Source organism: Bison bison, unplaced genomic scaffold (assembly GCF_000754665.1).
Source record: "Bison bison bison isolate TAMUID 2011002044 unplaced genomic scaffold, Bison_UMD1.0 scf7180017861057, whole genome shotgun sequence".
Taxonomy (NCBI): Eukaryota; Metazoa; Chordata; class Mammalia; order Artiodactyla; family Bovidae; genus Bison; species Bison bison.
Genome location: NW_011491629.1, coordinates 70,326 through 81,376, shown reverse-complemented (window position 1 = coordinate 81,376; position 11,051 = coordinate 70,326). Strand labels below are relative to the sequence as shown.

At 54.3% G+C, this 11,051-nt stretch overlaps 2 protein-coding genes across 8 annotated transcripts; one reads left to right on the top strand and one right to left on the bottom strand.

Moving 5' to 3' along the window:
* Positions 1-164: 164 nt before the first annotated feature.
* On the top strand, positions 165-8,847 carry ZNF692 (zinc finger protein 692). Of its 7 annotated transcripts, none has more exons than XM_010832526.1 (13): positions 165-273; positions 682-797; positions 948-1,135; positions 1,419-1,450; positions 1,730-1,993; positions 2,537-2,585; positions 2,686-2,808; positions 3,092-3,313; positions 3,401-3,478; positions 3,575-3,653; positions 5,070-5,184; positions 7,725-7,824; positions 7,967-8,452. In XM_010832526.1, the coding sequence occupies exons 3-13, from the start codon at positions 960-962 to the stop codon at positions 8,262-8,264; spliced, it is 1,536 nt and encodes a 511-aa protein (XP_010830828.1). In that variant the 5' UTR covers positions 165-273; positions 682-797; positions 948-959; the 3' UTR covers positions 8,265-8,452. The 7 variants fall into 7 exon arrangements, with proteins under 7 accessions (XP_010830828.1, XP_010830832.1, XP_010830829.1 ...); XM_010832525.1 differs by lacking the exon at positions 165-273 and adding an exon at positions 390-449; XM_010832530.1 differs by lacking the exon at positions 682-797 and having other exon boundaries at positions 7,774-7,824; positions 7,967-8,847.
* A 102-nt stretch (positions 8,848-8,949) lies between these two features.
* ZNF672 (zinc finger protein 672) lies at positions 8,950-11,049 on the bottom strand (the record flags this gene model as incomplete). The annotated part of the gene is made up of 1 exon (XM_010832531.1): positions 8,950-11,049. A coding segment is annotated over one exon (1,176 nt), but the record flags the coding sequence as incomplete, so codon positions are not given.
* Positions 11,050-11,051: the final 2 nt, after the last annotated feature.

Here is an 11,051-nt window from a genome sequence, read left to right as displayed (position 1 = left end):
CATTTCCCTATGCCTTTGGCCACCAAACACAGGAGCTCGCCGGGGCAGCGACCCTTCTATAGCCTTTGCACTGTTCAGCCAGGAGCGTGAGCAGTTTGTATGGGAACCACGGCTCCCAGCAGGCGTTGCGCTGAGTGGCCAATGCGCAGGCGCGCGCAGGCAGCCTTCGACTCTCCCCTTCCCCCAAACCCCGGCGCCAGTTCCGGGCTGGAGTCACCGACGCGAAGGGGGACGGGTTCCTCTTAAAAGAGAAACACCGGCGGCGCGCGCGAGGTGGGCCCCTGTCCTCCCGCCGCTCTCCGGGCCTGCGCGCGACACGGGGGAGGCGCAGGCGCAGTCGGGATGAGGGCGGGTGGGGGCGCTCAGGTAAGGCCGGGGTGGGGGTGGGTCGCGGCGGGAGCTCTGGGCGGCCGGGGAGCTGCCTTAGGAATTGGTCCATCCGACGCAGTGTGAGTGTTCAGTGGGGCGGCCCAGAACGGAGTGGGGGGGGGTGCCCTCCAGACCCCCGCCCCTCCCCCCGCCCCCCGCCCCGGCTCTACCCAAGTCGTCCCAACTGTGAGGAGCTCTTCCAGTGCAAACGACTTCTTCCCTCATTTACCAGTAAAGACTCAGGCCTTTTTCAATATAAAACTGTTACCTTACCCTTAACCCCGCTCTAGTTGAAATTTTCTTACCCCATAGCTCCAGTTCTGCACTTCAGTGTGCCGGGTATCAGGCCATTCTGACTTTGATGCTGTCCCCTTACCTCCCACCCCCACGATACCCACCGCCTAGCACTAGTTTACACGCCCTGACAGGTAAGCAGATGTGGTTTGGACCCGGTGGTGGCGAATGCTGTTGCAGTGGTTTGGTTTCCCAGTTCACCGATGAGGAAACTGAGGCCCCGGCAAAGGGTGGAGTTGGGGCCTCTGGACCCGTATCCGATCAGCATCTCCTCCACCCCGCAGGCCCTGGTACTCATGGCGGCCTTCCCTGCGGACGCGTCCCGCAGGCGGCGGGAGAAGCGGCGGCAGCTGGATGCACGCCGCAGCAAGTGCCGCATCCGCCTGGGTGGCCATATGGAACAGTGGTGCCTCCTCAAGGAGCAGCTGGGCTTCTCCTTGCACTCGCAGCTGGCCAAGTTCCTGTTGGACCGGTTAGGGCCCGGGTCAGGGGTTCTGAGGGAGGGGACCCAGGCTACGACACCCAGCACCTTACCCGTCCCCTGTCCCCGACACCAAGTATAGTCCTGCTGCTCCTTCCCACTGGCAGATTTCTCATTTCAGAAGCAAGGCCAGTGTGGTTTGTGACCTCCCACGGTCTTCCCCCACCTCTTGGTTCCCAGAGGATAGAGGACCCCTTAAGTGTGTGAGTGGCTAGAGCTGAGGGCAGTTGGTCACATGGGCCCTCACTTGACCTGCCTCTTGTCCCCCTGGCAGGTACACTTCTTCAGGCTGTGTGCTTTGTGCAGGTGGGTAGGGAATGGCTTGGGGTAGAGAATTAGGAGCCAGAGAGGGAAGAGGGGGTAACAGGGAGTGGTGTGACCTAGAAATACCCTCCCTATGGGGACTGGATCAGAGGGAGCCTTGAGTGAGTTTGGGAAGAGATGGGGGGAGTTGGACAGCTGAGAGGGGCCACCTGTGGAGAAGGGAGTAGGGGGTTGGGGTACAGGGCTGTCTGAATGTGGCTCTCCAGGATGAGACGAGAGGGCCTCCCAGCTCACCCTTGACTGTTGCCTTTACTGCTCTAGGTCCTGAGCCTGTGGCCCCCAAGGGACTGCAGTATCTGGTGCTTCTATCTCACGCTCACAGCCGGGAGTGCAGCCTGGTTCCTGGGCTGCGGGGACCTGGGGGCCAAGATGGGGGGCTTGTGTGGGAGTGTTCAGCTGGCCACACCTTCTCCTGGGGCCCCTCTTCAGGCCCCAAATCTCCAGAGGAGCCAAATCTGACCCCTCTTCCAAGTACTGATGAGAGGATCTGGTGCCCAGAGGCCAAGAGTGGGCAGGAGCCTGCAGGTAGGCTGGGGGAAAGAAGAGTTATGGAGAAAAAAAAGAGGGGAACTCAGAACCCTATTCTGAAACTCAGAATCCCATTCTTCAAAAATTATCCTTTCTCAGTGGAAAAACTCTGCTGATAAGGAAATATATCCTCAATATATTTTTAGGTATGAAAAGCAGAATACAGAATTGGATGTATTGTATGTTACCACTGGTGGATAAATAAGAGAAAAAAGGAATTTATTTGTATGTACTTATGAATGTATAAAAATTTCTGGAAGGGCATATAGGAAAACAGGTTACCTATAGGAAGACTGAGGTGGCTGGAATACAGATTGGAAAGGAGACTTTTCACAGTGTACCTTTTTATACTTGTTTCTTTTTTTGGGCCATGTGAAATGTACCATGTCTAAAATCAAACAATCCCTCCCACTCCAGTAGCCTGTTCCCCCTCTTCCTTCTTCCTAAGAGTCTTCCCACCACTTCAGGCCTTAGAACTTCACCTGTCCTCATCCCTCCAGTACAGAATTCCTTCCCTTTTGACCCTACCCATGCCAACAGGTTTGGAATCTAACTGTGATGAGAGGGCTCAGGAGGCCAGGATGCCCAGGTGAGTCTGGGGTTGGGGAACAGTGGGGGACAAGATAGACCTGGGTGGACAATGGAAGTGAGGGAGCAGGACTTCACACTTGCCTTCCTTGGACCTGCAGGGGGGCGGGACCCCCACCGGAGACCTTCCCATCCCTCGGAGAAGATGGGGAAGAGGAAGAGGAGGATGAAGAGGAAATGCTCAGTGATGCTAGTCCCTGGACCTACAGCTCCTCCCCAGATGAGCAAGTTGGGGCTGAGGGAGGATTCTGAACAGAGTGGGCTAGTTGCGGGGCAGGGTGGGGGTGGCTGGGGCAGGGGGCTCTTGGAGCTTTGCTTTGCAGACTTCAGGGAGTGGCTTGTTGGTGGAGAGGGCAGGGTAGGCTTTGGGGAAGGCAGAAAGAATTAGAGATTTTGAACTGGGTGGAAAGTGAGTTTGGGATCTTTGCAATTTAGGGATTGGGGTTGGGCTGGGGCTGGCTGAGGATCCATGAGATAATGCCCTCCTCCTCTTCATTCTCCTTTCAGCAGTGAGCCAGATGTCCCCAAACCACCCCCTTCCCCTGTCACCCATGCACTTAAGGATGGGGAGATAGCCCTGGCCCCTGCAGCTGTCCCAGCTCCTCTTGCTTCGCCATCCTCATCAGCATCCTCATTGGGTTCTGGAGCTCCCAGGCCTGTAGAAGTCAGGATCCAGCCAGAGCTCAGGGGGACCCCTCAAGCAGACCAGCAGACTGAGCCCCTGGCCAGGTAACCTGATGGCTGAGACAGAGGGCAGGGGCATCCTGGGACATGGCCCTCCCTCGAGGCCCTCTGCTCCCTCTTTGCTGCCCATAGCCCTGGGAGTCAGGCTCAGTCTGCTCTGGCCTCGGCATGGGATGAGGACACTGCTCAGATTGGCCCCAAGAGAATTAGGTAGGACTGGGGAAAGGGGCTCTGGTAGGGAAGGGTGAGGAGGGAGGTGGAAGAGAGCCTGCACAAGTCCTCCCGCTTCCTGTTTTCCTTCCTCAGGAAAGCTGCCAAAAGAGAGCTGCTGCCCTGTGACTTCCCTGGCTGTGGAAGGATCTTCTCGAACCGGCAGTATTTGAATGTGAGGATGTGAGGGGTACAGGTTGGATTCTGTGTAGCCTCATGGGTGGAGGAGGAGGGCTGAAGGAGAAACTGAGGTAAAGAAACCTGGGGTGTGGGGGGAATTCAGAGCCAGGGAGAGAAGGGTTGGGATGGATGTGCAGAGCTTGCCTACAGTTATAATCACTAATCCAGATGACTGGTAGATAAGGCAGGACACCAAGCCTCAGGTGCACAGCTGCTGCCACTACTGCTTGTTGCACAAGCCCTCTGTTGACCACATGGAGATAATGGTGGCATTCCTCAGGCTTTTGAGGTGCTAGTGACTGTTCTAAGTACTTGATATGTGTTGAGTCTTTTGATCTTCTCAACATTCTTGTGGAGTGGGCGCTGATACTATTCTTGCTTTTCTGATGAGGAAAACAAGGAACACAGAAAGATTAAGCATTGCCCAAGGCTTCTCATTAGTGTGTCCTGGTGCTAGGGTTCCTCAGTCCATTGGACTGCCTTGCTCTGCTGGCTTATGTGGGTGGTCCTGCACTAGAAGGTTTAGGAGACAGTCTTGTCCTCAGCCTTACTACAGGAGAGGTGAGGCACAGAGCGGGAAGAGTCCAAGGCCCACACTCAGCGAGAGCTCTCACAGGGTTCTGAGGCTGGGGGACCCTAGACCAGAGGGATGGTGAGGCCTGGGTGGATGGGATTTGGGAGAAGGGGAAGGTCCCCATGTGGTTGCAAAGCTCTAGGCTTTTGATAAGAACAGCAGGGCTGGTCAGACATATTTGATTCTGTTAATGAAGGAGACTGAAGTAGCTCCCAGCAGTAGTTTAAATATGGGGAAATGGGATTATGGAGAAAGGGAACGAGCTCATGCAGCTTAGTGAGCCAGAATGTGAAAATTAGACCAGATAAAAAGAGAAATACTTCCTAGAAATACTTGGGGAGTTAAGGTTGAAGAACACACTACCCTTAAAAGTGTTCCAAATTGACAGAGTGCGTGTTTCCAAAGCACATTTAGGAGAAAATTATATAACCCCATGGTGAGCTATTAGTAAAATGTAGGCCATCTGAGAGACATTGTTGGGCATTGATATTGATATCAAGGAGAATAATCATAACCACCTAAAATGTGTTCCCATCCCTGGCAGATGGCAAATATATAGTTAGGGAACCAGGAATGTCAGCAGAACTGCATTTTGTTCAGGGAACTGGGCATTGCAGGGTGAGGTGACAAGGAGGTGAGATAATAGAACTTGAGGGCAGGGCAGAGTAAGGACAGGGTGGGATCAGGAAGGGATGGGATTGGGGTGCTCACTTATAGGTGAGGACTGGACTATAGGTGAGGCAGTGACAAGAATTGTTAAGGAAGAGAGCAGAAGAGCCTGCCTGCTGGGTCAGCTCTGGTGGTCTCCCTGAGAAAGCCATGTGCTTCCTTCCCTAGCACCACAAGAAATACCAGCACATCCACCAAAAGTCCTTCTCCTGCCCAGAGCCAGCCTGTGGGAAGTCCTTCAACTTTAAGAAACACCTGAAGGAGCATGTGAAGCTGCACAGTGGTGAGTGGTAGAAATGCCTTCTCATCTCCCCACTGTGGGTCCTGTCACCTCCCCCTGTGGGTACCTTCACCTTCCCCACGAGGCCCATCACCTCTTATCTGCAGGTTTTGTCACATTGCTCTGGGATAACTCTTCATTCACACACTCATCCTGCCCTCTCTTTTTGTTGAGATCTTGCCTGCTTTAAACTGTTCTAAGTACTGGGATTTGGCAGTGAATAAAGCAGGCAGTACTCACCTTGTAAGATGTCCACTCTACTGGCACTGGGCCACAAGAGCTGTGAAAAGTGCTTTGAGCAAAGACCTAAGTGAAGAGAGAATGGAGGCTTAGCCACACCCACAAGCAGCTCATGAGAGGACCCTAAACTGGCATCTCCAAGCATGATCCAGGAATGGAGAGGAAGACACGAGGTTAGAAAGGAAGGAAGAGAGGTCAAATAGGTGGTAGAGGCCTCCAAGACCATCTTCATGATGGCTTGGCTCCTGGCCACATGTGATGGGCACCAGTATGTTGGAGGGAGGGACACAACTGATTTTAAAAGGAGCATTGTGACAGCCATGTGAAGAATAGAGGGACGGCAGAAATGTGCAGCACAGTAATGACGACCTGGACAGTCGAGTTGGTGAGAAGTGGCTGGAGACTGACGAGTGAAGATGGAGCCAGGGCTACTGTGGGTAGAACAGATTGTCCATGGGTAGGACTGTAGAGTCAGGGAAGACTTGGAAAAAGATTTGAACCTGAGCAACTGGGTAGAAGGTGATGTGATTCCCTGAAAATGACAGAGAAGCAGGTTTCAGGAAAGGGACATGACATTTTATTTGGGACATGCTAATCAGGTGTCCCAGAAAACATGAATCTGAAGTTCAGAGATGTTGGGTAAAAAAGAAAAACTTGTTCATCATGAGCACTTGGATGGTGTTTAGAGCTGTGGGTGGAGTGTTTCTACAGGGAGAGAGTGAACATAGGTAGAGAAGAGGTCTGAGCAGGGCAGGTGGGAAGGTCAGCTACAGAGGGGCCAGGGAGGCAGCTGAAGAGCAGTATCCGAGGAGCCAAGTGGAGAAAGCGCTCTAGGGAGGAGGGAGGGGTGACCTATGCCAGTGCTGCCGAGCTGTGTGAGATGAGGATGTGGACAGGCCACCAGAGAGGGTAGTGGAAAGCTATCCTTGACCAGATGACAAAATGGCATGTGACAAGGGAGATAACAGCCAGCAGCGGGTGGGTCTGTAGCAGAGAGGAGCTGAGGAAGTAAAGATAGCAAGTACGGACAACTCTTTGGAGTTTTGCTGTGAAGGCAAGCAGAGGAGTAGGTATAAGCTGGAGGGCAGGATCATACAGAGATGATCCCACAGAGAGGAAAGGCTTGCTGATGCCAGGGTTGGGCAACCTCAAGTCAGTGAGGAGGGGGTGTGTCTGGGCACAGTTGGAAGGCAGCCACAGAGAAGCAGGGACTATTCACATATATGGGCACAGAAAGCAAGTTGCCTGGTGGATTAGGTGAGGGGAGGATGTGGGCCTTCTTTCCTGGCTCTTTTCTTCTGGGTGACTTATAAAATGAGGTCATTGTTGAGTGAGGTTGGTAGAAAGAGGAGGTCATGTGGAAAATGCCCTTCTGGACTCTAGAAAGTGGGAGTGAACTGACCAAGGAGATGCAGAGGTACTGTGGCAGGGCAGTGGGGAAGCTCGAGGCTTGCAGTTGTGTATGAAAGTAGAGCCCAAGGTGGGGTAGTGGGGAGTTGTAGGTTGTCTGCCCTGCTCAACACACATGTATGTGCAGGCCTGGAGCAACCAAGTGTTGTATTTATCCTGAGTTGGGTTTTAACCAGGAAAATATAGCTAAGGAAGAGAGAGACAGGTAAAGTGAAGGAAGGCCATGAAGATGCCTTGGAAATGGACTGGTCAGAGATGGCAGGGAGACAGTGGGCCACTGAACTGGCAGCCTGGAGTTGTAGGATTACTGTAACAGGACAAAGGATGTGACTGGAACTAGGATGCTTGAAATTGTGATTTCTACATGGCGCAGTGATGGTGCATAACCTGGGAGTGGTGGCTGAGGAGTGTAGGGGGGCCAGGTTAGTGAGGGTCTGGGAACCAGGAGAGTGGAGGGCTGGACATGTAGAGAACAAATTGACACCAGTTGTAGTGACTGAGGAGAGAGCCTGGAGCAGGAGTTGTGTGGAGTGCAAGTTAGTGATGGGGATGAAGGCTGTAGGTACATGTGTGTGTGGTCTGATGGCAGGGTATACAGAGCAGTGGTTGGGCAGAAGACTACAGGATGCATTGAAAAGGATGGCTATCTCCGCTGCTGCAGGAGGTGTAGGAGAAATGTACCAGGCTGGCGGTCAGGTTCAGGGAGAAAGGAGAGGGGATTGGCTCTTGATACCCACAGGGTGTCTGTCAGGTCACAGGGCACTGTTGTGGGGCTGGGAGGAGTGACATGCAGACTAAATAGGGACAGTACTCCTTTGGAGGACTGGAAGGGGTGGGCCAAGGAGGGCCTCAGTTTGGGGATGGATGCTTGGCTATCCCCTGTGTGCCCACAGACACCCGAGACTACATTTGTGAGTTCTGCGCCCGGTCTTTCCGCACCAGCAGCAACTTGGTCATCCACCGGCGCATCCACACTGGAGAGAAACCCCTACAGTGAGTGTGGGGAAGGGAGCCTGGTGTGGGGTGAAGTGGGGAGGTGCTGGAAGGACACCTGGGAAGCTGGGACCAGGAGGAGCCCCTGGGGAGGTCAAGATGGGCTGAGGCACCTGCCCTCACTCTTCTCCTCCTGGTTTAGGTGTGAGATCTGCGGGTTTACCTGCCGCCAGAAGGCATCCCTGAATTGGCACCGGCGCAAGCATGCAGAGACGGTGGCTGCCTTGCGATTCCCCTGTGAGTTCTGCGGCAAGCGCTTTGAGAAGCCCGACAGTGTTGCAGCTCATCGCAGCAAAAGCCACCCGGCCTTGCTCCTGGCCCCACAAGAACTATCTGGTCCAGTGGAGTCCTGTTCCAGCATCTTGGCCTCTGCATCCCTGGGGGCCAGTGAAGGATCCAGGTCCACTCTGGCTCCTCAGGCTCCCATTCTGCTCCCTTAGCAGCAAGCATTCCTCAGAATTTGGGGATCCAGGTCCCAGGGACTGGAAAGGAGCAAGAAGGGCAAGATGCCTGGTGTCCAGGAACTAGGGTGATGGGGAATGCAGGGCAGGGGCAAGACCAGATTTTAGGGGAGCCAGGCTACTTGAGTCTTCCTAAAGGACAGAATAAACCCAGTATTTTACATAGACCTGTGTGGGCAGAGTGAGTATTTTGGCACCTGAGGTACAGAAATCTTGATTCTTTTAGAAACAGGCTCTGCTGGAATGTGCCTGAGTGTACCCTAAGTGCAGTCCCCCACCTGCCCCCACTGTGAGGACCCAGCTTTCTTTTCCAGTTCACTTTGGGGCTTCCCTTTTTTCTGTGGAGAGTCACACACACTCTTGCCTTCAAGCAAGGCAGGGTGTGATCACTAGGTCATTCCAGAGGGATGGGCTGGAGAAGGATTAGAGGTATGTGACTCGGGGCCACATTTCTATTCTTTGTTAACCAAGACAACCAGATGTATAGGGGCCCCTGAAGAGTCTTGCCTTCCAGTGAAAAAATGAGGGGGCTATACATCCACGGTTGCTGATGTAGCCTGGGAAGGGACCAGAGACCTTGATTTTTGAAAGGGCCTGTTTCTTGGGTGACTTGGTGTCTGTGAATACAGCAGCCTCAGGTTTAACAAAGGGAGCTCTTGGCATCTAGAACTCAAACAATTCTTTATTTCACCACCTGCAAGAAAAAAAAAAAAGGCCAATTCCAGGGAATTTTCAGCCCTGCACTGTGGCCTCTGTGGAGCTGTTTTCCTATGGTTCCAAGCGTGATTTGTACATAGCATTCTCACTCCACTTGGCAGTGCCTAGCTTTGTGGACCCATGTGGTCTTGACTCAGGTCCCAGGCTATTGTCCCCTACCTGGAGAACACTATCCTGAGAAGCACCCTGATCTGTACACCAACAGGTCTGTCCCATGAGACAGGTGGGCAGCTATGCTGAGGGCTCATGCCCACCTTTACATGCTGTGAAGCACTTCTCTGAGTGCTTCTGATGTGGAGATATCTTTCAGAAAAGTGAGCTCTCCCACTATTTCTCTGCAAATTTCCCATCTCTCAGAAGCTGAGGGAAAAAGCGGCAAGAGACTAACAGCCAAGTGAAAGGAAGAGGCAAGAAGACCACTGGTGGGATGTGACTCTAGCCACATCTATAGTCATTACCTGAAGAGATAGGATACCAAAAGTACCCAGAAAGAAAAGGTAGAGGGGACTCACGCTGCAAAAAGGAGATGGAATAAGAGAAGACAGAACAATGATGTGAAGACAGACAAGACCTGAGAGCACAGCAGCAGGGATGTGAAACATCAATACTTGGATGCTGTTCTACTCGTGGGGTCTGAGAGGTTTTCCCTAAACCTACACCTGAGAGGGGAAGAAGGAAGGGCTGAGGACAGGCAAGGAGCTGACAAGCGACATAGACGTAGGGGTGCGGCGAGAAGCCAGGTGAAGTTCTACCGAGAGAGATGGAGAAAGGTGATAGGCCATGCTGTCTTTCCACAGACCTCTGTCTGCGAGTTGTCCCACCGTCCCTGTGGCATTGTATGAGTGCTTGTCTAGCCCACCCCAGAGAAGTCTCAACAAGTCTCTCTCAACTGAGACAAAAAAAGCCCTGGCTTTTCCTGTCCTGCTTGCCCAGCAACGATGAGTGCAGTGCCTGCCTTGGGCTGAGTGGCAGTGGCAGCAGGAGCAGTGGAGGCACGAGCACGCCTGTGAGCTCGCTGGTGCTGTGACAGGGAGCGGCTGTGGCTAAAACATTTGCCACACTCTGCACATTCCGCTGGCCGCTCGCCCAGGTGCGTCTTGCGGTGCAGTGCCAGCTTGGAACCCACACTGAAGGCCTTGCCACACTCAGGGCACTTGTGGGGCTTGTGGCCAGCATGGTTGCGCCGGTGCACATTGAGGTTGGAGACGCATGTGAAGCACTTGCCGCACAACTCACAGCGGTAGGGTTTCTCACCTGTGTGTGTGCGCCTGTGCTTCGTGAGGTCTGAGCGGTCGCTGAAGCAGCGGCCGCACTCAGTACATGGGAAGGGCCTCTCACCTGTGTGGATGCGCTGGTGCACCACCAGGTCAGAGCGCTGCCCAAAGCCCTTGCCACATGTGGCACAGGCATGTGGCCGCTCTCCCTGATGGCTGCGTCGATGGCGCAGCAGGGTGGAGCTCTCACTGAAGCGTCGCCCGCAGTCGCCGCAGGCGTAAGGCTTCTCGCCCGTGTGTGTGCGCTGATGGCGCACCAGTGTGGCGCTCTCCAAGAAGCCCTTGCCGCACTCCGGGCATTTGAAAGGTTTCTCACCCGAGTGCGTCTGCAGGTGTCGCGTTAGTGTGGAACTCTTGCCAAAGGTCTTGCCACACACACCACACTGGTGTGTGTCCGGAGCACCTGGCTGCCGAAGTGTGGAGTCACTGGGGCTCCTGGCTGCATGAACACGCAAATGGCTCCGAAGTCCAGCGACGCTGCGGAAGGCCCGCGAGCACTGTGTGCAGCGGTGGAGGGTGTCAGCAGGCACAGTAGGTGTTCCCCATGGGTGCGCCCGTGCCAGGTGGAAGCGCAGCGCACTCTGGCGGAAGGCTCGAGGGCACAGCGGACAGCGGTGGGGCCTCTCGGGAGGGTGCCAGCGGCGCCGGTGCAGTAACAGAGCCGGGAGGTGTGGAAAGCATCCGCCACAAGCTCGGCAGCGGCAGGAGCGGATGCGCCGCCCGTGTACGCTCTGGTGCAGGGCAAGGCGGGCGCCGTGGCGGGAGGGCTGGGCCC